The sequence below is a fragment of the Panthera leo genome, chromosome B2, assembly GCF_018350215.1.
Source record: "Panthera leo isolate Ple1 chromosome B2, P.leo_Ple1_pat1.1, whole genome shotgun sequence".
In the NCBI taxonomy this organism is placed as follows: Eukaryota; Metazoa; Chordata; class Mammalia; order Carnivora; family Felidae; genus Panthera; species Panthera leo.
In genome coordinates, this window is record NC_056683.1 from 11,500,463 (window position 1) to 11,528,350 (window position 27,888).

Genomic DNA, 27,888 nt, shown 5'->3' on the forward strand with positions numbered 1-27,888 from the left:
ATTCACTCCTTAGTAGACCTTTACTCAGTGTACCTCTATTTCCCTGTCGGGTTTTTTTCCTCTTGGTATCATAAAGCAGTCTTTCTTCAGGTCCATATAGGAAGCTGATGTGCCACATTTCCATAAAGACCTGAAACATCTTCTCTCAAGAACTCCTGAAAATGTACACCTTCTTTAGTAAAAGCATCAGAGGTGCTTTTTCTTCCATAAGAAAACTATTTCTCTCCTTTTCTCTTTCCCTCAGCCTTTCTCAGTTTTCCACTTAGTGACTGAAGAATCTAGTAGTCCAAAAAAAAAACAACTTTCTTTGAAGTTTATTTATTTTGAGAGAGAGCATGTGCCTGAACGGGGGAGGGGCGCAGAGAGAGAGAGAGAGAGAGAGTGTGTCTCAGGCAGGCTCCACACCGACAGCATGGAGCCTGATGCAGCCTGATGTGGCCCTCGAACTCAAACCGTAAGATCATGACCTGAGCCGAAACCAAGAGTTGGATGCTTAACTGACTGAACCACCCACGTGCCTCTGGTACTTCAGAACTCTTAAAAAAAAAATTGCCAGGCAGGAAAGTATCTCTCCAAGTCTGTTTGATAGACAAAGTCCCTTAGCTCTTTATAGTCTCTCCAGTTCTGAGCATAATCAGATTTATATTTTTCCTAGCAGTTTTTAAAAATTGTAATATCTAATAGCTGGTTATTAACTGTAAAGAAGTGGAAATAAAACAGATGCAAAGGTAGGCTTTTATGTTTACTGCTTGTTTGATTTTTCAGAGCTGATATTATAAGGTAGATATTTACAAAATTGGTATAAAGGTATGATAATATTCCATAATGAGATAATCATGGAAATAGGGTGGTCTTTTAGGTAAAACTTTATGTTGTAGTTCAACTTACTGGCCAGCTATGTTTTCCGTAGCCTTAATTGGGAACACAGTCTTTGAGTTTTAGGTGATTTTAGTACCCTGGTTCTCAAACTTTAATTTGCATGAGAATCACCTCAGGAGCGTGTTAAAAGACATTTGCATTTCTAACTTGCTCAAAGGTGACATCAGTGCTGCTGGTTTGAAGACTGTAATTTGAGATCCACTGTTTTAGTCCTTGTATAGTGACTAGATATATAAGTTACAGAACAAAGTATTGCACATACATTCCCATCCATACACATGCACACACATATGATTAAAGAGGAATTTTTAAAGTTTTTAATAGTTATTTAAGGCTTATTAGATTTTGTATTTATTAATAAGTTTACCAGAAACTTAGAAGGCATGTGCCAAGGACAGTACTGTATTTAAGACTTTGCCCTTTTTGTTTACTCTGTCATAGTTTACCAGAAGTTTGCATGGCTAGGTCTTTGCTTATGTAAAATACCTATCCCCTTCTGCTTCGCTGCTTTATTTTTGTTCATAGCACAGAATCACCATGTTGTTTTCCTATTATATTTACTAAGTTCTCGGAGAGCAGGAACTCGTTTCTGTTGCTCCCCACTGTTCCTTGCCTGACACGTAGTGTGCCATCAGTAAGTATCGATTGAATGAATTGAATGAACAAAATAACACGTGCATTTACCTATGTAAGTTGGATAACATTCTCAAATATTTTACAGAGATAAAGATTGGACTAAACTTTTGAGTATTATGAGTGTTGTATGTGTGTTCCTTTGTTGCTAAGGCTACATGGACTTTTTCATTTTCAGGTTCATTAGAAAAAAAAAATTAACAAGTAGCACTGCTTTATCAGTTAGGGGGCCCTGCAAGAAACCGTTCGTTCACTCCAGATGTTCAAACTGAAATATCTTTAAGGAAGAGTCTGCTTTGAGATATGTGGGCGGTTAAAGGAGTAAATACTGGCAACTAGCAGCAGCGGGAGGCTGCCACTCTGCCGAGGACTGGAGGGATTAAGGAAGAAATGGTGTACCTGGAGTGCAGGGGGTGGGGCCCACCTGGCTGGAGCTGCAGCTTTAGAGATGGGGCCCTTGAGCAGAGAGGGCGCGCAAGAAAGAATTGTCTTCTCTGCATTCCATTGATATCTAGTATCCCCTAGTCTCTCATGGGCCATTCCTACCAGAAGCCAGTTTGGTGGGCCAGCCCATCGAGAATGAGCGAGGGAAGAACAAGTGAAGACCAGTACAACATCAAATCTGTGATTTGATAGAGTGTATTGTGTAGGAAGAGCTGAATTTATTTTGGAGAAATGAATGGATAGAAAAAAACCCATTAATAATAGAAGAGGTAAAAACCATGGCTACAGTTGGGGGAATGACTGGGGAAATAGTTCTAGAAATAAGCTGCCTTATGTTCACAGTCCACTGTAAGATTTGTTTTTCTGATTAATTTTAAAATATCTTCTGATATATCTTAGTTACTGTACGACTATGCTCCACATACATATGTTTTCCAGATAACTGTTAGGAGTTAAGTATACATAATTTTTATTCCCCTCTTACAGAGGGACCTTTTCTCTAAAATGTATTGTAATTTCTTGAAATGCATCTAATTTCCGAGTCTCTCTAACTAGAATGGTGGCTCTCAAACTTGAGCGTACGTTAGACTCATTTGGGAGGGTTTGTTAAACAGGTGAGCCCGGTTTAGTAGGGCTGTGGGGCAGGGTGTGAGGTGACGCTGAGATTACCGGCAAAGGGACCACACTTTGGGAACCACTGTGCTAGGGTATACTGAGCTTAATTCTTTTTGTTGCCTTAGGGGTCATTTACCCTACACCGGTATGTTGAAGTTAGGGATGCTGGTTTTTTATAATGGTTCCAGGTCAGTTTTATCACCTGTGTTTCTTGTTTCTGCCAAGCTCTCCGTGCCGTCCCTCATTGTGCCATCAGTAAGCCCTCTCTCACTGTAATGTTCTTACACTAACGCTGCTGTGGGCTGTGACCAGACAGACACATTGGTTAAATTTTGATTTAGAAAAAGAGAAGGATCTAAGCAAACTTTAAGAGCTTTAGTGAATGAGATTTATTTTGTCCATTTTGACTGTTCAGTTTTGTTTGATTATTCTCCACAATACCTAATGCTGCCGCAAAAGTGACCTTCGGTGAATGATGGTGTAATGTTGCTGTTCTGTACTTTCTTTTAAAAAAAATTTTCATTTATCTTGAGAGAGAGAGAGAGAGAGTGGGGAGGACAGAGAGAGTGAGTGAGTGTGTGTGGGGGGGGGGCAGAGAGAGAGAGAGAGAGAGAATGAGAATCCCAAGCAGGCTTGGGGCACGGTCAGCATAGAGCCCAACTCGGGGCTTGAACTCGCGAACCGTGGGATCACACCCCGAGCCGAAGTTGCATGCTTAATGAGCTGAACCACCCAGGTGCCCCTGTGCTTGCCTCCCTAAGTGAGTAGGGATCACAGAGGATCTCTGGTATTTTTAGTAGCCTAACACCTTAGAAATTCACAAAAAATTTATTCTACATTAAATTCTTGCTATCACTGCTTCAGGTAACTTACTGCTTCTATCAAGTATGTGTCTTTTTTCAAGTTTTATTTAAACAGTGTTATGTTTATATTTTGTAAGCCTCTTCAGATCTTTTGAAATATGTAGGGAGGTGGTAAATAAATATTTAAGTATAGGTAATAAGTAAAATAATAAATATTATGTATATTTTTATAAATGCTAAATCCTGGATGTAGATAGATAATCCTTCTGAATAACTAATACTGAGTTACAGTACTGAGAAGGGGAACAGTGAATCTGTGTTTCCAGTAGTGAGTATTTTATAGGACTGTTGGCTTCATGTGTTACTAGAGAGCTTACATTGTTGTAGAGTGGTTCAAAATTTCTGTTTGGAGAATACATGGAAAAATAATTACATATTTCCCAGTGGTTAGCTATACTTTTCATACAGTAGAGAAAATATTGTTCAAGTGCCTGTATCAGTCTTTTCTGTTGACAGGATTTTTCAAGGCCTCTTTGTCTTGGGTTAGCTTTCAGAGTAGATTTATCTATTCTGCCGTGATTTTTAACTATTGTTTTTTGTACCTGCCAATTCATGTTTTTCCTCCTGTGATTCTTTCCCTGAAGCCCCACAAATGGTACTTTATGAAGGAAATTGTTGCCTAAAATTGGTTATCTCACCCCAGTTTGTTTCTGCTGGCTTTTTCTTCCTTATTAGTAATAAAATTATCAGTATATGTTTCTGTTATATTTTGTAAATTGTGAAGTACTTTCACTTTATTTCATTTGATTTTCATTATAATTCTCTCTCAGGTAAGAGTAGGAAGGGTATTATTGTTATTTTACCTAGAGTAAATCAAAGTACCGGGAAGTACTCAAATTTTATCCTAGGTCCTATCAATCCCAAAGCCCATCCTTTCACTTTATCCTAGATAAACCATAGTAGTTGTTTGTACCTTAGGTAAGTTACTTTAAACTACACTGTCTCTCTTCGTCCGTAAAGTGACATTATTAATGCCAGCTTCATAAAATTATTGTGAGGATTACATTTAATATGTCTAAACTGCTTAGAACAGGGCCTGGTACATAGCAAAGCTACAATGAATGTTAATAATACTGTTGTTATACCACACGTTTTTTCTCCCTTTAAAAGTTGTCATAATAAAGTTAATTCCTCAGATCTTCCGACAACCTTTGATGTAACAAAATTTTCCCATCAGAAATATCTTACTTGCTTTTGAGAGAAAGAAAGAGCGCGTGCACGTGTGCTCACAGGAGAAGGGCAGAGCGAAAGGGAGACAGAATCCCAAGCAGGCTCCGTGCTACTAGCGACACAGCCCCGCGCAGGGTTGGAACTCATAAACCAGGAGATCATGACCTGAGCTGAAATCAAGAGTCAGATGCTTACCGACCGAGCCAACCAGGTGCCCCCAAAATCTTAGATTATTTATTCAATTTACTATGTTGGATTAGTTATGTTCCTCCTTGTCTTAAAAAAACTCATATTTATATTCAAATTTTTTATCTTAATGTGCAATAAAACAATTGCAGAAACTGTTGAAGGTATTGTTTATGTTGCTTTTTTTTTTTTTTTTTTTTTTTTTTAGTTTTATACCTTTATTTGACAATCAGCGATTAGTTCTCATCCACATTAACTGTGTGTAGATTTTTGAAAGTGGTGACAGGTACATAGATAACCAGTGTATTGAGCTTGTTTGGTGAATCTTCATCCTTGGTATGTTTTCTGGACAACTGCACATGGATACGGTATGGCACATTCCTTATTCCTTTGGTCCGGACACCTTTGTTGACCCTGGTGTCCGTGCACACATCTGGAGTTCCTATCTCCTTCATGGCAGATTTCCAGATCTCTGAGTGCCCAAGGAGCACACTTCTTGAAACTCATTCCATGGATGCTCCTATGAATATTGATGGTGTATTCTCTGGTCACTACCTTTTTGATGGCAGAATGGCCCTTCTTTTTGCCACCCTTCCTTGAGGAAGCCATTCTGCCAGGTCCTGTTTGGAGAGGAAGTGTTGCTGCTTTTAATATGCTGGAATCAAAATGAATGCCTTTCGCTGGGATTGTAACATTTTAGTGCATTATCTCATTACTTAATCTGAAATGTATGGGCTTATTTGATGGCCTGTTGGGAGTTTTTTTTAATTGTATTTTTTTAATAAAGTATTTTTTTAAGTGTTTATTTTGAGAGAGAGAGAGAGAGAGAGAGAGAGAGAGCAAGCAGGGGAGGGGCAGAGAGAGAAATCCCAAGCAGGCTCTGTACCGTCAGTGCAGAGCCCGATGCAGGGCTTGATCTCACAAACTGTGAGATCATTACCTAAGTCGAAATCCAGAGTCAGGTGCTTAACCAGCTGAGCCACCCGGGTACCCTGCCTGTTGGAGTTTTTTTTAAAGATTAGAATAATAAGGCCTTTTGGGGGCAGTTATTGATTCATGGGTATGGAAGAAAGAAAAAAATAGGAATTTCTTAATGTCTGTAGAATTGTAAAATACCATTATTTTGGCGTAACTCAAGTGTCTGAACTTTAGGAAACTTTGGAAGTAGTTGTGTTTTGCTTGGTAGGGCTTTGTGTAAGTACTAATGTGGAAAGATAAATTTCTAAAACTGCCTTATGTATTTCTCCCTCCAACAGGGCATTCTTAGCAGGGTTACAGAATCTGTTAAGAATATTGTGCCAGGATGGCTACAAAGATACTTCAACAAGAATGAAGATGTGTGCAGCTGCTCAACAGACACAAGAGAGGTACCACAGTGGCCGGAAAATAGAGAAGATGATCATCTGATATATGCCGATGAGGAGAGCTCTAATATTCATGATGGGAGAATCACTCCCGAGCCCACAGTCAGTAATACAGAAGGTACACAGAATGTGAATATTTTGTTATGAGCGATAGGTTTTCATGCCTTAATTTTAAATATCTTTATATTACTTGGCTGTGGTAAATCTAATTGGGTAGTACATAAACCATGTAGGAGGAGGGTGATGATCAGGTTCAAATGAGTCACTTACCAGCTTTTTGTTTATTAAGGGAGGCTGATAAATCATTTAAGAGTGCAGTCTCTGGTGTTAGATTTGGAGTTTGAATTTTACAGACTGTCCTGTGGCTTTGGACAAGAGAATCTGTTTTCTCTCAGTATCTTCATAAATTGGTTTGAAAAAAGTAAATGTGAAACCATTAGAATAGGTCCTGGTACTAAGATAGATGATGGGTGAGGAAGATGTGGAATACACACATGCACACACACACACACACACACATGCTCAGGAATAGTAAGCAACTATAAACAAGAGGGGATCGTGCCATTTGCAAAAACATGGATGGACCTAAAGGGTATTATGCTAAGTGAAATAAGTCAGAGAAATGAGAAGGACAAACGTCGAATGATCTCATTCATGTGGAGTCTAAAAAAACAAATGCATAAACAAACAGAAAACAGAATCAGAACTATAAATACAGAGAAGAAGCTGATGGTTGCCAGAGGAGAGGGGAATTGGGGGAATGGGCACAAGGGGGGAAGGGGAGTGGGAGATAACAGGCTTCTAGCTATGGAATAAGTCATGGGAATAAAGGGCACAGCCTAAGGAGTACAGTCAGTGATAGTGGGATAGAGTTGTGTGTTGACAGATGGTAGCTACACATGTGGGCATAGCATAAAGTATAAACTTGTTGAACCGCTATATTATATACCTGAAACTGACGTAATATTGTTGTCAAGTGTACTCAAAAACCCTGGGGGCGGTGCCTGGGTGGCTCTGTTGGTTAAGTGTCCAACTAAGGCTCAGGTCATGTTCTCATAGCTCGTGAGTTCGAGCGCTGCATTGGGCTCTGTGCTGACAGCTCGGAGCCCGGTGCTGGCTTTGGACTCTGACTCGTCTGTCTCTGCCCCTACTCCACTTGTGCTCTCTCTGTCTCTCAAAAATAAATAAACATTAAAAAAAAGTGTACAGTTCAGTGGTTTTAAATATATTCGCAGTTTTTCAGCTATCACCACAGTCAGTTTTAGGACATTTTCCTCACCATCCCTCTCACCCCCACTTCTCCCCCAAAAAATCTATTCTCATGAATAGTCACTGTCCATCCCAGACAACCACTGATCTGTCTCTATAGATTTGCCTGTACTGGTCATTTCATATAAATGGAGTCCTTGAATATGTGGTCCTATGTGTCTGGATTACTTCACTCAGCATGTTTTTCAAGGTTCATCTGTGTCACAGTGTGTGTCAGAACTTTATTCCATTTTATTGCCAGGCAATATTCTGTGGTGTGGATTATTTTGTGTATCCACTCAGTTAATGGACATTTGGGTTATTTCCACTTTTTGAATATTATGAGTATTGCTGCCATGAACATTCATGTGCAAGTTTTTGTGTGGCTGTTTTCTCTTGGGTGTACACGTAGGAGTAGAATTGCTGGGTCATACGGTAATTTTAACGTTTTGAGGAATAATTGTTTTCCAAAGTGGCCATACCATCTTACCTTCCCACCCACAGTATATGAAGATTCCAGTTTCTTTACGCCCTCGCCAATACTTACTTTCCGTTTTTAATTTTTTTTAAGTTTATTTATTTATTAAAGAAAATGTTTATTTAGAGCGCATGCGCATACCAGCAGGGGAGGGTGTGGCAGAGAGAGAGCAGGCTCCATGCTGTCAGCACAGAGCCTGACATTGGACTCCAACTCAACGAACCTTGAGATCATGACCTGCGCTGAAATCAAGAGTCAGATGTTCAACCAGTTGAGCCACCCTGGCACCCCAGAAGTTTATTTCTTAGTAATCTCTGCACCCAACGTGGTGCTTGAACTCACGACCCTGAGATCAAGAGCCGCATGCTCTTCTGACCGAGCCAGCAGGCACCCCTTTAATTTTTTTATTAAATCTCTTCTAGTAGGTTGAAGTGATAATCTCATAGTGGTTTTGATTTGCATTTCTGTGCTGACAATACTGAGCATCTTACCATGTGCTCACTGGCTGTTTGTGTATCTTTGGAGAAATGGCTGTTCACACCCCCCTTTTCCATTTTTAATTGGGCTCTTTGTCTTTCGGTTGTTGATTGAGAAGAGGTCTTACGTATTCTGGATATAAGTCCCTTATCAGTGTAGGATTTGCAAATATTTTCCCCCATTCTGTGGATTGTCTTACTTTCTTGATGGTGTCCTTTTTTTTTTTTTTTTTTTTTTATCTTTTAAGTTTATTTATTTATTTTGAGAGAGAGAGAGCGGTGAGCAGGGGAGGGGGCAGAGATAGAATCCCAAGCAGGCTGCGTACTGTCAGCACAGAGCCCAGTGCGGGGCTCAAACTCACAAACCGAGATGATGACCCGAGCCAAAATGAAGAGTCAGACATTCAACCAACTGAGCCACCCAGGCGCCCTTTGATGGTGTCCTTTGAAGCACAAAAGTTTTTAATTTTGTTGAAGTCCAGTTTATCTCTTTGTATATATTTCTTTCTGTATATAGATTTTTCTTTCGTTACATGTTTTAACTTATTTATAATTATAAAAGTTTTCTAACTCTGTGTTAAAGTCTTGTATTGCCTAAACAATTGGTGTGTATGGCCTATTAATTTAGGTGGTTGTAGTAATGTATTTTCCTGCCTGGTATGCTTGTAGTGAAACCTAGTGAGAGTGAAATGGGCCTGTAAGAATGATTCTCACTGTGGAGAAATGACGTATCTAAATTTTCTTAGTAATACTTGATTTGGCTTAATTTTTAAATGTTTGCTTATTTTTATTAGAATAACTTAGGAAGTTTTAGTATCTACACCTAGACAGATTTCTTTCAAATCTATTATTACCAACAACAACCTTGAGGCTTTACCTAGTAGGTCTAAGCTGAGTGCTGCTATTTCATTTTTCCCCCTGGACATTGAAGGGAACCCCAGCTTCTCTTTTTTCATTATAGACTTCTGTGTTCCCTAGCCTATATCCACAGTGATAGACACTCTCTTTTCCATCCTAATGACCATGCTTATGAGGATTAACTAACTTGAAGAATTAATTTAGTTCAGGTGTGAGATAGTGTTTCTCATTTTACATCTGTACAGTTCTTTTTTGTCTGTGTTTGTATTTTTCATTAATGGGATTTATTCAGTGGTTTGCCAAGGTCAGTTGTAACTCAGATTTTATTATGTTAAGAAGTTCATATGGTAGTTTTTATGTTACGTGTATGGTACACGTAGACCTTTGTGAGTAACTTCTAAACTTACATTACTATGGAAGATTTCAAACTGCATAATAAGGAGACTACTGCAAAGAACACCTGTGTACCCATTACCCATCTTTGAAGACAGCCAACTATGGCTGATCTTGTTTTCTCTGTTCCCACACTAATTCACCCACTTTCCTACCCTAACTCCTCTAATTGTGCAGAAGCAAATTGTGAGCAGCTTTTAGATACTAATTTCAGGAACTTGATAGTATTTCCCACCTCATTCTTATCTTAGATCTGAATCCTGCTCCTATCTTGAATTTTGTTCGTTCCGGACAGTTCTCTTCTCACAGTGTTGCATTCAGTACTTGTAATCACATAATGTGTGACTTAAAGTCCCACTGATAACTCCTCAGTGTGATGAATATAGATCTTACTAGATAAAACAATTCCATTTGTTTACTCTGAAACGTTACACTTAAATTTGACAATGCATTCTCAAAAAACAACTTAGACATGTCTGTTCTTAAAGTGATGTCAAATTATCAAAAGCTTAAAATAATTTCGATATAACAGTCCTGAATGTTGTTTACTTAATATTAATTATACCAGTGTAACTTCCATATTAATAGTAACTGGAGCTGGAGAGTATTGTACATTCCTCAAATAGCACAGTGCAGTAAGAACAGCTCTAGAATCTGTGGCCCATTTAAAACCTGTTGTCTGCGGCCTTATGCCTGTGTACTTCCTTGTGTTGACTGTCTTATCTATTTATCTATCTATCTATTTATTTACTTATAAATAAAGAGACATGGGGAGAGGGGCAGAGAGAGAGAGAGGGAGAGAGAGGATCTTAAGCAGGCTTCATGCCCAGCACAGAGCCCGATGTGGGACTTGATCCCATGACTGTGAGATCATGACCTGAGCCGAAATCAAGAGTCTGACGTTTAACTGAGCCATCCAGGTGCCCCTTGTATTGACTGTCTTAATGATGGTGAGTCTTTGGGTGTTTAGGTTTCTTCTGCTAGGTTAGTGGGATGGATCAGTGAGAATCTGAAATAACGTGCATGTTTCGTTGAGTCAGTAAGAACTCAGGCCTCTGAAAGGCCCCGCAGTGGCATATCTAGCATATGAGTCGGCAGTAGACTCAAAGTTGTAGACTACTTTGTCTAATTAATGCCATGTGATGATAGATACACTCTTAGACACTGGGCATTTGTGAGTGATGTAAGTCTGTAGACGACATGGCCTTGTTTAGTCTTATTATCCCAGACTGTTCTTTATTGGTCCTGGTTTTGGGGGTAAAGAAGCTCTGTAAGTATTAAAAAAGTAGCATTGCTGTTAGCATCCTACCTTCAAGTAGAAGTACATCACAGTAGTTTTCTTTTTCCATTATAGTGTCTATACAGACTATATTTAACAGATGTCTGCCAATAGCTAGAAAATTGTCCTTTTGTTTTAAAATATACTACAAAATTAGAATACTTTGTATTCGAACAACCATTTCATCTTATACATATGTGCGTCCTAAGTGCAGAAAAATTAAAATAGTATAGTGTTTAAATGCCTATAGGTTTAAATGTCAGTAGTAGTAGATTTTCAAACTCCAGCCAGTATCTCTCTTAATTTGAGTGAGCTTGATAAAGAATTATTACATATGAAGCAATTTAAATATTCTATTAAATTTTAAAAATATGTTCCATGAATAGTGATTTTTAAAAGTTGTTTATTTTGAAAGAGCGTGTGTGCGTGTGATTTGGGGAGGGGTGGGGGAGGGGGAGAGAGAGAGAGAGAGAGAGAGAGAGAGAGATCTCCTATGAGTAGAATCCTATGTTTTTGTCCTTTTGTGGACTGGCTTATTTCACTTACCATGTCTTCAGGGTTCATCCACATTATACCATGTATCAGAATATATTCCCTTTTTAGGGCTGAATAATATTCCATTATACATATATACCCCATTTATTCATTTGTTGGTGGATACTTCGGTTCTTTCAGCCCTTAAGCTATTGTGAATACTATTGTTAGGAACATGCTTGTAGAGATCTCTTTGAGACCCTGCTTTCAGTTCTTTTAGGTATATACCCAGAAGTGGAATTGGCTGGGGCATATGGGAATTCTATTTTTTTTTTTTTTTTGGAAGAACTGCCAAACTGCTTTCCACAGCGGCTGTGTCATTTTACATTTCCTACCAGTAGTGCACAGGGGTTCCACTTCTTCCATGTTCTTGCCAATGTTTATTTTGTTGTTCTGATAGTAGCTGTCTTCGTGGGTGTGAGTGGATCTCATTGTGGTTTGATTTGTATTTCTCCTGTGATTTTTAATGCTGAGAGCATCTTTTCATATGCTTGTTGGGCCATTTGTAGATCATCTTTGAAGAAACATCTCTTCAAGTTCTTTGCCCGGGTTTTAATCAGATTATTTGATTTTTTTGTTGTAGGAGTTCATATTTATATATTCTGGATATTAACCTCTTATATATGATTGGCAAATATTTTCTACCATTCTGTAAGTTGCCCGTTCACTCTGTTGATTGTGTCTTTTAGTGCACAGAAGTTTTTAAGTTTAATATAGTCCCACATGTCTGTTTTTCTTTTGTTGCCTGTCAGATCCAGGAAATCATTGTGAAGACCAATGTCATGAAGCTTTTTCGCTTCTGATTTCTTCTAGTTTTATAGTTCTGGGTCTTGCTTTTTAGGTCTTTAATCCATTTTGAGTTAATTTTTGTATATGATGTAAGGGTCCACTTCCATTCTTTTTGCATGTGTCTCTCCAGTTGTCCCAGAACCATTTGTTGATGAGATTGTCCTTTTCCCATTGAGTAGTCTTGGCACCTTTGTGGAAAATCATTTGACCATGTATGTAAGGGTTTATTTCTGGGCTCTCTGTTCTCTTCCATTGGTCTACATGTCCGTCTTTGTGCTGGTACCACACTAATTTGATTACTTTTTTGTGATATGTTTTGAAATCAGGAAGTGTGAAACTGACAACTTTGTTGTTCCTTTCAAGATTATTTTGGCTATTAAGGGCCCTTGAAGATTCCATAAGAGTTTTAGGATGGATTTTTCTATTTTTGAGAAAACGTCATTGGGTTTTTGAAAGGCATTGTATTGAACCAGCAGATTGCTTTGGGTAGTATTGACATGTTAACAATATTAGTTTCTTCAGTGTAAAAACATGGGATGTCTTTCTTTTTTTTTTTTTAAGTTTATTGTGTGAGAGAGCATGTGTACCTGAGCACAAGCAGGGGAGGGGCAAAGAGAGCGGGAAAGAGAGAATCCCAAGCATGCTCGTCATGGTAACATACAGAGCTGTGGAATCACTATGTTGTACACTTGGGACTAATGTAACACTGTGTGTCAACTACACTTCAACTGAACAGATCGAAATTATATTGGGGGGTGCTGGGAGGAAGAATATTCTCACTCAGGAACAGGTATTAAATAAGTCTGTTCTGTTCTTTTTACAGGTTCTGTTGCTATTGTAAAATACAAATTAGAAATAGAAAATACAAATGCCATTTGTCCAACTGTTGCTGATTTAGAGGAAAGCTGTTGGTTTTTGTATGGTGATCCTGAAACCACCCACCTTACTGAAGACATTTTTTTTTAAAGTTTATTTATTTTGAGAGAGCGTGTGCATGTGAGCATGAGCAAGGGAGGGGCAGAGACAGAGAGGAGAGAGAATCCCATGCTGACAGCGTGGAGTCTGACATGGGGCTTGATCTCCTGAACCATGAGATCATGAGGTGAGCTGAAATCCGAAGTTGGACCCATTGAGCCAGCCAAGCCCCCTGGGATGTCTTTCCATTTATGTCTTCTTAAATTTCTTTCAGCAGTGTTTTATAGTTCTCATTGTTCAAGTCTTTCACTTTCTTGGTTAATTTCTAAGTGTTTTGTTTTTTTCTGATGCTGTTAATGGAATTGTTTCCTTAATCTGCTTTCCAAAATGTGCATTGTTAGTGTATAGAAACACAGCTCATTTTTGTGTGCTTATTTTGTAACCTCCTACTTTGCTGAATTAATTTATTCCAATGGGTGTGTGTGTGTGTGTGTGTAATATTTAGGGGTTTCTACATACAAGGTATATCATTTGTAAATAGAGCTATTTTATTTCTTCCTTTCCAACTTTGGATGCCTTTCTTCTTGCCTTAACTGTTCTGGCTAGAGCTTGCAATACTGGGTTAAATAAAAGTGGGGAAAGCAGGTATCCCTGTCTTGTTCTTGATGTTAGAGGAAAATCTGTCTTTCACCATTGGGTTTGATGTTAGCTGTGAGTTTTTCATATACGGCTTTTATTATGTTGATGTTTCCTTCCAGTTCTAGTTAAGTGTTTTTATCTGAATCTTATTTTTTGTATAATAGTACTTTGAAACTAAATAGTGTGGAATTGTTTTCTATTGCTTATGCTGTTAAGTATTTTTGAAGACAGACTTTGAGGAAGAAAATTACAGAGCATCAAATACAATCCAGCAGCACGTTAAAAAATAGAATCTTCTTACTCACTAGGGAGAGTTGATCTTGGGATGTAAGGAATCGTTTATCATGAGGGAATTATTAATATAAGTTAGCATATTTATATAGTGGAAGTCTTGTAATTATTTTCTTTCTGGTAGATAATTAATAGGTATTTGCTATGTATTTTATTTAGAATTGTTTATTTCATTTAGAGCTTGCTTAACATGTTAGTCATCCAAAGGCCAGAATCACCTGTAATGGTGAAGCATTAGAAACATTCCCATTAAAGTCAGGTATAAAATGGAATCCCATCATCACCACTTCTGGATGTTAAAGATGTAATTAGGTAAGAGGATGTATGTATACATGTAAGTATTGGTAAGAAGGAAGCAAAATAATACCCAGAAAACCCAAGAGAGCCAATTGATGGGGAAAAAAAACAAACAACTGTTTAGAATAAGAGATTTGTAGAAATTAGTCACAAAGTTAATATAGAAAAACAAAAAACAAAACCCCAGTAACTTATTTAAGCAGTAAACAGAAAGTATGAAGGAAGAAAGAATCCTACTTACAATATCAAACAACAAAAACATAGAAATAAACTTCAGAAGTGTATGGCACTCTAGAAGAAATTCTTTTGTTCCGCTGAGGAACATAAAGGAGAGCTGAACGAAAAAAGTCAGTAGGAAAACAATGCTGGGCATGGTATCCCTTCCTTTTTAAAATCTTTTAACTTTAGTGTGATCCAAATCAAATCATTTTAATGAGTCTGTTAGGAACTTTGAACATAGCTAAAATACTTATTTTTAAAGCCTTTAATTGCATCATCTATCTCATGTTTAATTCCAGTTGACTTTTTTCTGCACTGTTGATCACATTTTTCTTATATATGTCATTTTGAAAAATACATGTAGAGATTTGGGATGCTGTTATCTTCCACTGAGGAGTATTGATTGTTGTTTGAGCAGGCAGTTGTTACTGATCATTTTGAACTTTGTAAACTTAGTTTTATGTTTTGTTAATTGTGCATCTGTGGAGGGTCCAAGATTTCTTAAATTCCCTAAAGTGATAGGACTTAGCCTCCAAACTGTTTCTCTTGTGGCTTTTTAGGTTGAGTCTAAACCTATGTCCTAGAACATAGGACATGTTGTTCTAGGACATGATCCTTTGTCTCAAGGGGAAGCTTTTCCAACATCTCGGTTGAATGCCAGGGATTTAAGGAGGTGTTTATGGGATCTCTAAGTTCTGGCAACCCTGTGGCTCCTGTGTCCTCCACACTGCTTCTTGCCCCCTAGCATTGCTCGCTTCCTAGTGACTTGTTTCCTCAACTCTGTGGTAGCTCATACTTGGTAAGCCTTATATGGTCTCACTCTGTGCATGGAAAGCCCATTCACTCTCTGGACACACCCATGTGGACTTCTGGAGGCCCTTCGCTGCAGTTTTCTACTGTCCAGTGCCCTTAATTCTGATTTCTGCCTGCTGTGTTATGCTTGGACTCCAGCTCTTTCTTCCAGGTCCGAAAACATACCTAGGTAGAGAGCTGGGTAGTGATAGGGTTCACTTTTTGAGTTTTCTTGTGCCGTTTTCTGTTGTTTGAAAGATATCTCCTATTCTGTTCAGTTTTATAATTATTTAAATTATAGCAGAAGCACTAGTCTGGAGGCCCAGACATTCCAGCCTAATTGAGAGTCTTGGAAACTTGACAAATGATTTTAAAGGTTTTTGAAAATACACCTGAAAATGAGTAGAGAAATTCTGAAAAAGAATAAGGGGAATGTGGGGGTGGGTTGGAGTAACTTTGCAGTTACTAAATGTGTTCTAAAGTTGTAGTGGGTAAAACATTATTGTACAGATACATCACTGGGGAAGAGGGTGAAAAGCCTTTCGGGATTTGTTATGTGGTAGTGGTGGCTTCTCCGTGATTATAAGGTAGCTTATTTAAGGTTATTTTAGGGGTGGCTCAGTAGGTTAAGCGTCTGACTGACTTCGGCTTAGGTCATGATCTAATGGCTTGTGAGTTCAAGCCCCGCATCGGGCTCTGTGCTGACAGTTTGGAGCCTGGAGCCTGCTTCAGATTCTGTCTCCCTCTCTCTTTGCCTCTCCCCTGCACGCGCGCGCCCTCTCTCTCTGTCTCTCTCTGTCTCTCTCTCTCTCTCAAAAATAAACAACAACAAAAAAAAGAAGGTTATTTTAGAATGTAAACAGACTAACCATTTGGGAAACAATGAAGCTTCACTACTATATCATAACTGACTCCAGATGGATTCAAGATTAAATATTATATTGAAATAAAAATAACAGTGCAGTACCAAAAAATCAGTAAAATTTTTTATTTCTTATAGTCTTGGAATGGTAAATGCCTTTGTAAACAAAGTTTACAAAAGTAAACAAAGGTTACAAGGTTTACAAACCTTGTAAACAAATTATTTTCTGTACTGCAAAAAATAACATCAACAAAATGAATAGGTTCAGCCAACAGTGAAAAATAGTTGTAATATTTCAGGTCATATTGCAGTATCTTACTGATCAAAGATTAGCTTTTATTGGGGCGGCTGGGTGGCTCAGTTGGTTAAGTGTCCAACTCTTGATTTTAGCTCAAGTCATAATCTAATAGGTCATGGGTTTGAGCTCCACATTGGGCTTTGTGCTGACAGCACAGAGCCTGCTTGGGATTGTCTGTCTCCTCTTTTTCTGCTCCTCCTCCGCTGGTGTGCACGCTCTCAAGATAAATAAACATTAAAAAATGACTATATCAGTAAGCAATTAATAGAAGTGTAAATGAACAATGAATATAGGGAAGGACGCACTATCCCTCTCATTTAAATAAATGCAAATAAAATAATGGTGCCATTTGATAGATTGATAGAAATCAGAAAAGGTTAATATCCAGTGTTAGAGAGTATGGTGGAAATGTACATTGTCATTTGCTATTTGTGGGAGTATAACTGATAGGATTGCGGTATGTTTCATAAGCAAAAATGAGCATACTCTCTGATTGAGTCCTGCAGAGCAATTCCATATAATTGTTTATCCCATTGATTCTCAGGGTACATCAGGCAGCTTTATGGGTCTAACTTCAGACTTACAGAATCAGATATTTTTGTGGGAAGCTTAAAAGTATTTTTTAAATTATTTCTCTTTGTGCTTCTATTCTTAGAGAACCATGGATTAATCCAAAAGAATACTCTTAAGAGTATGCAGATACCAGTGCATAGATGTTCGATGGAACATTGGGAAAATAATCACAAAATAATTCGCGTCAATTAGCATGATAACATACAATGTGGTCTTTAAAGGGAATGCTCTGTATGTAGAGACAAAATTGGTAAATGAAAAAGCAGGTCATAGAACTGGATGCATAGCATGATTATATAATTAGAGAAACGATTTATGTCTGTATATAAAATATCTGGGAGATCTACAATTTTAGTAGTGGTTGCTATGACTTATATAGCTTCTTTTACTTTTCATGAGCGGGTTTTATAGTAGCAATTCAAGCATCAATATCAATAAAGAGCCATGCACTTTTAGAAATTGCATGTGACCCCTGAAACATACATAGTTTGATACTAGGTTAAGTAAATTCATTGCAGCTAGATGAAACCTTTTTTGAGTAAAGAATAGCTTAAACTGAGCTTATGGGAGGCTTCAGTGGCTTGAATTGAAGCGATGTTATATAGTATGTTTTCTCAAAAACCATTTTGTTGTGATACTGTATTGCTTTTTCTAAGCTGTATATTCATAATACTAATGCCTTTTTGTTTTTTTGTTTTTTTGTTTTTTTACTCTTTAAAGAACCCTCAACAACTAGTACTTCTTCAAATTACCCAGATGTATTAACAAGGCCTTCTCTTCATCGGAGCCATATGAATTTCTCCGTGTTGGAATCTCCTGCACTACACTGTCAGCCCTCCACATCCTCGGCATTCCCAATTGGCAGTTCTGGATTTTCCCTTGTAAAGGAAATTAAAGATTCTACCTCTCAACATGATGATGATAACATCTCAACTACCAGTGGTTTTTCTTCAAGAGCTTCTGATAAAGGTATTCTTGGTGTTTGGTAGTAAAGTTAAATTTCATGGGATAGGTTTTTTCTTACTTCTAATTTTCATTTTCTGTTTATAAAAATTGAGGGCCTTGTAATTAGTGCTCTAACTATGCATTACATATTTTTGTTTCAGATATAGCTGTTACAAAGAACACTTCAGTGCCACCTCTGTGGTCCCCAGAGGCTGAACGTACTCATTCACTCTCACAGCACACTGCCACCAGCTCAAAAAAACCAGCATTCAACTTGTCTGCCTTTGGAACACTTTCCCCTGTGAGTACTAGTAAGATTGGATTCAATCACATTTGTTTTGAGTGTTTATTGCTCATAATTTATCATTTTGTTTCTGTGCAGTCACTTGGGAATTCTTCAATCCTTAAAACAAGTCAGCTTGGAGATTCTCCTTTTTATCCTGGAAAAACAATGTACGGTGGGGCAGCAGCTGCTGCAAGACAACTGAAACTCCGAAACACACCGTATCAGGTTGGTTTGAATAGGAGAAGGACTGATAACGTTAACAATTGTCAAGTAATTAACGGCACTCCAATGGAGTTTTGGTTTGGTTATTTTTTGGTAAAATGATACCTTTTCATTTAGGGACTATCTGAACGTTGTATTCGACTTAAGTGAATATTTATTCATTACACTTGTGAGCATGTTATGTGCGTCTGTGTTTTAGGAAGTGTGATGATTAATTCCTTTTTTAAAAAAATTGAGGTGTAAATTATGTATAGTAAAATTTACCCTTCTTAGAGTATTTGCATTTTAACAGAATACATACAGTTGTGTATGCACTCTGCAATCAAAGTATTGAATAAACATTTCCATCACAGCAAATTGTTACCTTGTGCCTCTCTGTTGTCAACCCCTCTTCCTACCTCTACCCTCTGGCAACCACTGATCTGCTTTCTTTCCCTGTAGTTTTGATTTTTCCAGAATGTCATTTAAATTTAATCCATATAGCATCTAGCCTTTGAATCTGGCCTCTTGTACTTAGCATAATGCATCTGGAATGGATCTTTATTTTTGCACATATCAGTAGTTCCTTTTATTGTTGAGTTGTAACTTGTTTATCCTATCCATTCACTACTGAAAGGACACTTGGGTTTGATGTGATTTGGAACAGTTGTGAATAAGTGGTTATAAGCGTGCTATGTGAACATTTATTTCCATTTCTCTTGGGTAAACACCCAGAAGTTGGCTGCTGGGTCTTATAGTAAGTATACATTTAACTTTCTAATAAATTGCCAAACTGTTCTCCACAGCAAAGTAATGCTGTTTTCTCAGCAAAGTAATGGAAGAGTGTTCTCGCCAGCACTTGTCATCAGTTCTTCATTGTTTTATTTTAGCCATTCTTTTTTTTTTTAATTTTTTTTTTAATGTTTTTTATTTATTTTTGAGACAGAGAGAGACAGAGCATGAACAAGGGAGGGGCAGAGAGAGAGGGAGACACAGAATCGGAAGCAGGCTCCATCAGCCCAGAGCCCGATGTGGGGCTCGAACTCGCGGACCGTGAGATCGTGACCTGAGCTGAAGTCGGATGCTTAACCGACTGAGCCACCCAGGCGCCCCTTATTTTAGCCATTCTTTTTTTTTTTTTTTTTTTTTAAATTTTTTTTTTTTTAACGTTTATTTATTTTCCAGACAGAGAGAGAGACACAGCATGAACGGGGGAGGGGCAGAGAGAAAGGGAAACACAGAATCGGAAGCAGGCTCCAGGCTCTGAGCCATCAGCCCAGAGCCCGACGCGGGGCTCGAACCCGCGGACCGCGAGATCGTGACCTGAGCCGAAGTCGGACGCTTAACCGACTGAGCCACCCAGGCGCCCCTATTTTAGCCATTCTAATAGGCATGTTGTGGTATCTCCACACCACCGTGGCTTTTATTTGTGAAATTGAGCATCTTTTCATGTGCCTGTTTGCCATAGATGTGTCTTCTTTGGTGAAATATCTGTTCAAATCTTCTGCCCATTTTTAAATGGGGTCGCTTTCTTATTAATCAGTTTTAAGAGTATGCTACACCTTTATTAAGTCCTTTATTACATACGTGTTTTGCAAATGTTTTCTCCCATTCTCTGGCTTAAGTCTTTTACAGAGAAGTTTTTACTTTTCATGGCATTTAGTGTATTGGGTTTTTTCCTTATATGCCTCATGCATGTGGTGTAGTATGTAGGACATTTTTGCCTAGCCTAGGGTCACAGTGTTCATCCGTGTTTTCTAGTGGATTTATAGTTTTAGGTTTTGTTTTGTGTTTTTAAAGTTTATCTTCTTTTGAGAGAGAGAGAGAGTGGGGAAGAGGCAGAGAGAGAAGGAGAGAGAATCCCAAGCACACTCTTCTCTGTCAGCACAGAGCCCCCCGACTCAAGGCTTGAACTCCTGAACTGTGAGATCATGACCTGAGCCGAGGTTGAGAGTTGGTTGCTTAACCGGCTGAGCCACCCAGGCACCCCATAGTTTTTTTGTTTTTTGTTTTTTTTTTAAGTTTGTTTGTTTATTTTGAGAGAGACAGAATAGGAGGGGCAGAGAGAGAGGGAGAGAGAGAATCGCAAGTGGGCTTCACACTCTCAGCGTAGAGCCTGATGCACGGCTCGAACTCACGAACTATGAGATTGTGACCTGAATCGAAATCAAGAGATGGAAGCCTAACCGACTGAGCGATCCAGGCACCCCCACAGTTTTAGGTTTTAATTTAGGCTTCTGATTTATTTTGAGTTAACTTTTGTATATGGTATGTATCATGTCATGAGGGATCAAGATTCATTTTTTTTTCACATAACGAATGTCCAATTTTTTTAGTAGCATTTGTTGAAAAGGTTGTGCTTTCTACATTGCATTGCCTTTGCATCTTTGTTGAAAATCAGTTGACCATATATGTGGTTCTATTTCTTGACTTTCTATTATTTTCCATTTCTATGTATCCTTTGGCCAACTCTACATTCTTTTGATTACTATTGCTTTATAGTGTTGAAATCGGTAATGTGAGTCCTCCAACTTTGTTCTTTTTCAAGCTTGTTTTGACTTTCCTAAGTCATTTACTTTTTCATAATTTTAGAATCATGTTACCAGTTTTTACAATCTATTGGAATTTTGATTAGAATTGTATTGAGTCTGAAGGTCAATTTAGGGAGAAGAATATACATCTTAATAAAATTGAATCTCCCAGTCCTTGAACACAGTATGTCTCTCTATTTAAGTTTTTGAAATTTCTTTCATCAGTGTTTTGTAGTATTCATCACACAGACCTTGCACATATTTTGTTAGATTTATACCTAAGTATTTCTTGTTATTTGGTATTAATTAAGAATAAATGACTGTGGGGCACCTGGGTGGCTCAGTCGGTTGAGCGTCCGACTTCGGCTCAGGTCATGGTCTCACGGTTTGTGGTTCGAGCCCCACATCAGGCTCTGTGCTGACAGCTCAGAGCCTGGAGTCTGCTTCGGATTCTGTGTCTTCCTCTCTCCCTTTCTGCCCCACCCCCACTCATGCTCTGTCTTTCAAGAATGAATAAACATTAAAAAAAAAAAAATAGCTCCAATAGTCTGTTCCATAAATTGAATACATAGTCAGAATACGTTCCAGCAAAGAAAATTTCAGGCTCATTTAACTTCCTTGGTGAATTCTACCAAGCATTTAAGAAAGAAAGAATACCAATCTTATGCATATGTTTTCGTATAATAGGAGGGTACACTTTCCAACATATTATGGGGCCAGTATTACCCTGATACTGAAACCAACCAAAGGCATTACAAGAAAGCCACAAACTAATATTTCTTAGGCATTACAGACCCAAACCTTCTCTATAAATATTTGTAAAGAGAATCTAACATATATAAAAAGGCTACTATTTCATAATCAAGTAGGGTTTATCTTGGGAATGCAAGGTTAGTTCAACATTTGAAAATTAATGTGAGCTACCATTTAAACAAACTAAAGAATAGAAACTGTATGGTTATCTCCATAGATGCATAAAACACATTTGACAAAATTCAGCATCCTTTCATAATAAAAATTTCCTGCAGCCTGAGGAATAAATGGGGATCTTCTCAACCTGATAAATGGTATCTACAGAAAATCTTTAGCTAACATCATACTGATGGTGAGAAACAGAGTACTGTTCTCCCAAGGCCAGGAAGAGAACAAGGCTGTCTGCTAGCATTGCTGCTGTGTAGTGCTGTACTGCAGGGCCTACCCACTGCAGGAAGGAAGAAAGTGGTACTCCTATTCATAGACAACATGCTTATCCACATAGAAAGGCCTAAGAAATACAAAAAAAGTTATCAGAACTTAATGAGTTCAGCAAGATTACAGAATACAAGGTCGTTATGCAAAATCAGTTGTATTTACATATAAGCAAAGAACAGTTGTAAATTGATAATAAGTTTAAGGTGAATCCCACCATCCCGTATTTTATCCTATGGGTTCTTTGAAGGCCATAAGAAATTGTTTTGTCTATATGGTGTTGTGCTTACATTTACAGATTTTGACATTTTAAAGATGGAGGAGTAATTATACTTTCAGTAAGTAGACTCTTGGAGAGGGGAATCTGTGAAGATGAGTCTATGACAAACATAGAAATGGCATAGAAACAAGTATATTTTAAGACTGTCTTGTCTTTAGTTTCTTGTTTTCCTAATTAGAGGATGGTTTCATGTATGTAGTTAACAGTAATTATGAGTTTTATTTCTGAATGTGTTCATGAAGGGCAGTATTTTGTTATTTAAGAAAATGTTAACTAGATGTTGGAGTTACACAGGGAGCTTTTTCTAAAGCTTAAACTGGATCGTATTCTTTAAAAAATTTTTAAAGTTAAAATAATAGTTCAGCCTGTTAGTAGATACGATGATGCAAGCCTGTGATTCATAGAATAGTCCAAGTCCCAGTATATTCTTGCTTTTCTTCATTTCTTTCTTACTTTGAATCCTGTACTTTTTAATGGTGAATTGTGACATACCCTTAGAATCTGTCTCAACACAGGCTTCCAAATGTTTATCGCTGACGTTTGGGACAAAGCTAATAATTCCTTTCCTAGAGTATTAGAGCAGGGAGGTATATTAAAGATTCTGTAATTCAATTCCATTTTGTTGATTAGCAAACTAAAGCCCTGAGTGGTCAGTGGCCAGTAGAATCCAGTGACAGGACAGACTATCAGATTTTCCTAGAGAATTCTAATGTTGCTTCATGTTTGCCCAAGCCTCTGGCTTGAACAACAATTCTTAACGGGCATCAAGTTCTTAATAAAACTAATGGGGAATCATGCAGCTACTCTGGAAATGTTATCATTGTTTGGTATTGGACAGAGAAACATTTAAAGTCGTTATGGTTCAAGTTTTCAGATATTGTGAGCTATTTGTAGAGATTGGGTTGTGTTTCGATTGTGATAATATCTTTATATTAAGCATTACCAAACTTGCTTTGTGGTAGTCATTTGGTCATTGGAATGTTGTAATGTATTTTTGTATTTTTGAGAAAAGGAACTGTTTTAGTTGGAATTTGTAAACATTGCTTATGTATTAAAGGGTACTTGTCTATTCTTTATAAGGTTTTTTTCCTTAACTTCAATTTTAATAAAGTTAAAAGGTTATTAAGAAATAGCCCGAGTATTTAAAATTTTTTCTTATTTCAAAATTTGAGAAATTCGTTTAAAAATGCGAATTTCCTTTACAATAGAGCCTACAGTCTCTTCATTTAGTTATCTTGGAATTTAATTAATACCCAGAATAACTAATATTTTAATATAGTTCTCATTTATTTAGTTCTTTGATTTACTTATGTTTATTTTTTGTTGGATTACAGTTGACACACGATGTTACATTAGCTCCAGGTGTATGACGTAGTGACGACACAGTGACTCAACGAGAAGTGTTCTTTGATTTAAATATCAGGGATAAATGGGTCAAACTAATGCCAGAACTTTATACCAGTGATCTCCCTTTTCCCATTTAACATAGTTGCAGATCTTCAGTGCGGTGTGTGCTGTCTTTCTTGTTTCTGATTGTAAAAGTCATTGGCTTTTCAGTAAAAGGTGTAAAGAAGAAAAGTTGAACTTAGGCATAATGACACCATCCAGAGATAAATTCCTGTTAGGACATTAATCCTATTTCTCTTCGGATATCTGTTCTGTTTTGTAAATACTTTTATTTCCTGAAATCTGTGCTTTAGAGTTTATGGTCCAAAACAGTAATGCAACGTTTACTTCATAGGCACCAGTCAGAAGGCAGATGAAAGCTAAGCAGCTGAGTGCACAGTCCTATGGTGTGACCAGTTCCACAGCTCGGCGGATATTGCAAACTTTGGAGAAGATGTCAAGCCCTCTCGCGGTAAATTTTTAGAATCACAAGTAAATGTAGGTATACAACAACATTTGACTTTTGTGAAAAATTTTAATTTTGGTATTGTTTCAACATTAACAGGATGCAAAAAGAATCCCGTCTGTTGTTTCTTCTCCCCTGAATTCTGTAAGTTGACTTATAAACCTTTTATAAGAGATAACATTTTTATATATTGGTGATGAAAGTCCTGTTTTTCTCAATTTCCAGTCTATTCTAATGGCATTTTACTTTTTCAGCCTCTTGATAGGAGTGGAATAGATACGACCTCAGACTTTCAGGCCAAAAGGGAAAGGGTAAAACTTCTTTTGCCTTTATTTACTTAAAGTTTCAGCAGTTTTATTGTATTTATTTTTTAGTTAGTAAATATATAAATTGAATTTGATAGTCATTAGGGGACACGTTTGAAAGATAAGATTTGTTTCCTTGGACATTGTGGCGGCTTGTGAGGGCCTGCCTTAGCACAACGCTATATATGTAGTAAGTGCTCAGTACTTTTTGGTTATTTGCCATTTCCATCTTCAGCGTCTTGGTAGTCTGTGAGTGACTCAGACTTTTTGATAAATAAAAATAGGAGTGGACAGTGCTTGACATGTTTAGTAATTATAGAAGTTCAGTGAACTAAACCTTCATTGAGCATAATCCTCTTTTAAACTTTCCTCATTAACATGTCAAATCTGTTGTGTGTAATAGAATTTCATTAGTCAAAATAGTGTTCCAAGATACTGGAACTCATAAAAAATATAACTTAGATTCTAATATCTTGATGACCCTTTCAGTGTATTCTATTTGGTTAAAATTAGTTTTGGAGGTTACTGTGGAAAAATTAAAATGCTTGATAGAGTTGAAGAGGTATATTTTTTGTAAGTCATACTTGCGGCTAGTTAAGTATCCTTCAGGAGAAGCAGAGTCCCATATCCTTACTTGTGAAAGCTTTTACTACAACACCAGTTTCCCTCAGAAGTCACTAATTAAAATTATCATAATTTTCTGAATTCATTGTGAGAACTGTGTGTGAGATATTGGTAAATTATAATTATTTTTACTAAAATTCTGCAGAGAAGAAGGCTAAAATTGAGAGTTTGGGGAGGGATAGTGTTACTTCATAACACTATCTAGAATTAACTAGATGTTTGTGGTCAGGCAAGAGAGCATCCATTATTAGCCATGGCGATGGGATTAATTTATGGCATTGGCTGCTTTTCTCACACTCCTGTTTTATATTAGATTGTTTAAAAAGTAAATTAAAAAATTGTACCATAATACAGGTTCTCATTGATAAAAGTCCTTATTAATGTTTAAGTGTAGTATCAATACAGTTTTACTAATGGGTGTGAAGACATATAAAGGCCAGAATACAATACTGTAGTTCATGTTTCACAGATGTAACAGTCTACAGAATAGACTGTCATTGAGTTATAAGATCACAGTTGTGATGAGGATTTAGGGAAGAGCTAGTATGCAGGAGCTTTGCCTTGGAAACCAATGTTGTTCACAGCTGCTGCTAAGAGAAAGGACTGTATTCATTGTATTACAGTCTTTGGACAGAGTACAAGTTCTTGGCTTTATGGTCCTCTTTCACCAACAGGACTTTTACTGTGTTTCCGTGTTGCAAAAGACTGTTGACAAAACACTTGTGTGCTCAGATAATAATGCCAGTTTATTCTAGGATTTGGAATTGTTTTTTTTTTTTAATTTTTTAAGTTTATTTAGAGAGCGCGCACGTAAGTGCACGCGTGCGTGTGTGTGGAGGAGGGTCAGAGAGAGAGAGAATCCCAAGCAGGCTCTGCACTGTCAGCCCAGAGCCCCACGCAGGGCTTCGTCTCACAAAATGTGAGCTCATGACCTGAGCTGAAATCAAGAGTTGGCTGCTTAACTAACTGTGCCACCCAGGTGCCTCTAGGATTTCAAATTCTTAACACAGTTTTATTAATAAATTTTAAGACTTTTAGTTTGGTTTTTAAATAACAATAGGGGAAAATTAACTTGGAGAGAGGTTTGCTCACAGTTTTAGCAATTATTTTCATAGCTAGTTTAAAAATAATCTTATTTCCAGCTGAAGGATATCTAGAGAGTAATTTGGGGAAAATGTGGCAAAATCAGTTTTAGTTTCTGTATTTGAAATTCAACATGTGAAAACTTAGATTTGTAGAACAGTTTTGAATATAGTTTCCATTTTTCTGCTTATATGAAAAGTCATTAAGTGTAGAAAAAAATAGTCTGAAGCTATTTGGAATTTTATTATATACAGGTTTACATATAAACCTATTACTATCCATTTTTCCTTTTAGTATTTGTTTGCATATACTGGATATTTCTCTAGGCATTTTCATGGTCTCTAGCTCACATTAGCTATTGCCAGATAACGTTTAGGTATGTGTCACCGATATATATGAAAAAAAAGTTTTTTCTATGATTTCTGATTACCTATAAGGTGGATTCTCAGTATCCCCCCGTTCAGAGACTCATGACCCCGAAGCCGGTTTCCATAGCAACAAATAGAACTGTTTATTTTAAACCGTCTCTGACCCCATCTGGTGAATTAAGGAAGACTACTCAAAGAATAGATAAAAAGCACAATGTGAGTATGTGTTTATTTTCACTATTCTTTTTTTTTTTTTTTTAAACATTTATATGTTGGAGAGAGACACGGTGTGAGTGGGGGAGGGGCAGAAAGAGAGGGAGACACAGAATCCGGAGCAGGCTCCAGGCTCTGAGCTGTCAGCACAGAGCCCGATGTGGGGCTCAAACCCACAGACCGCGAGATCATGACCTGAGCTGAAGTTGGACGCTCAACCGACTGAGCCACCCAGGCGCCCCTATTTTCACTATTCTTTGGATATTGATCAAAATGAGTAAGAATAAATAATATACGAGTACTCCACCATTGCAGTCTAGCAACTAGGTAATACATAAAGTTTGTGTATTAGTAATGGTTACGAGTTGGTGTGCCTTTCAAATGGCTGGCACTGTGATCAAATCGTAAATTAGTATTTACTAGTAAGTAACACTAGTATGTACTCATGGTTTAGATGAAATAATTTGCCAGACTTGCTTTATTGGTGTGTTTTGTTTGTGTTGTTGAACCATTTGAAAATAAAATTTTGTATAACACATCTGTTCACCCCTAAGTACTTTGGCATGCGTTTCCTAATTACTTCTATATTACCACATCCAAAGAAATTAATGTAATATTGTCTAATATCTAGTCCACATTCCAGTGTTGTTTACAGCTCCTTTTTTGAATCAGAATCCAAGCAAATATCACACATTGCTTTGCGTTTTCTCTTTCTGACCTCAAACCTTGACCCTTACCACATTGTTTTTTTTTTTTTAAAACAACTGCTTTATTGAGATGCAGTTCACATACCTAATTGAAGACTACAGTGGAACAGTGATTTTTAGCATATTCACAGGGTTGTTTGGTCATTACCACTGTTAACTCTAGAACATTTTTATAACCATTCATCCCAACCACCCAAAATCTCATTCCCA

The 27,888-nt window shown here is 37.5% G+C and overlaps 1 protein-coding gene and 1 pseudogene across 11 annotated transcripts in view; one reads left to right on the plus strand and one right to left on the minus strand.

Moving 5' to 3' along the window:
- NUP153 (nucleoporin 153) overlaps positions 1 to 27,888 on the plus strand; it is a 92,059-nt gene that overhangs the window by 24,012 nt on the left and 40,159 nt on the right. For 9 of the 11 annotated variants that reach the window (XM_042937832.1, XM_042937822.1, XM_042937825.1 and 6 more), the window contains 8 exons: positions 6,047 to 6,272; positions 17,816 to 18,064; positions 18,202 to 18,341; positions 18,423 to 18,551; positions 24,268 to 24,384; positions 24,478 to 24,522; positions 24,633 to 24,689; positions 26,828 to 26,974. In XM_042937832.1, the coding sequence (XP_042793766.1) occupies positions 6,047 to 6,272; positions 17,816 to 18,064; positions 18,202 to 18,341; positions 18,423 to 18,551; positions 24,268 to 24,384; positions 24,478 to 24,522; positions 24,633 to 24,689; positions 26,828 to 26,974 (1,110 nt within the window). Of the gene's footprint in view, positions 1 to 4,620; positions 4,816 to 6,046; positions 6,273 to 17,815; positions 18,065 to 18,201; positions 18,342 to 18,422; positions 18,552 to 24,267; positions 24,385 to 24,477; positions 24,523 to 24,632; positions 24,690 to 26,827; positions 26,975 to 27,888 lie in introns of those variants that run through there. The other 2 variants (XM_042937831.1, XM_042937830.1) reach the window with 2 other exon arrangements.
- LOC122219534 lies at positions 5,013 to 5,542 on the minus strand (annotated as a pseudogene).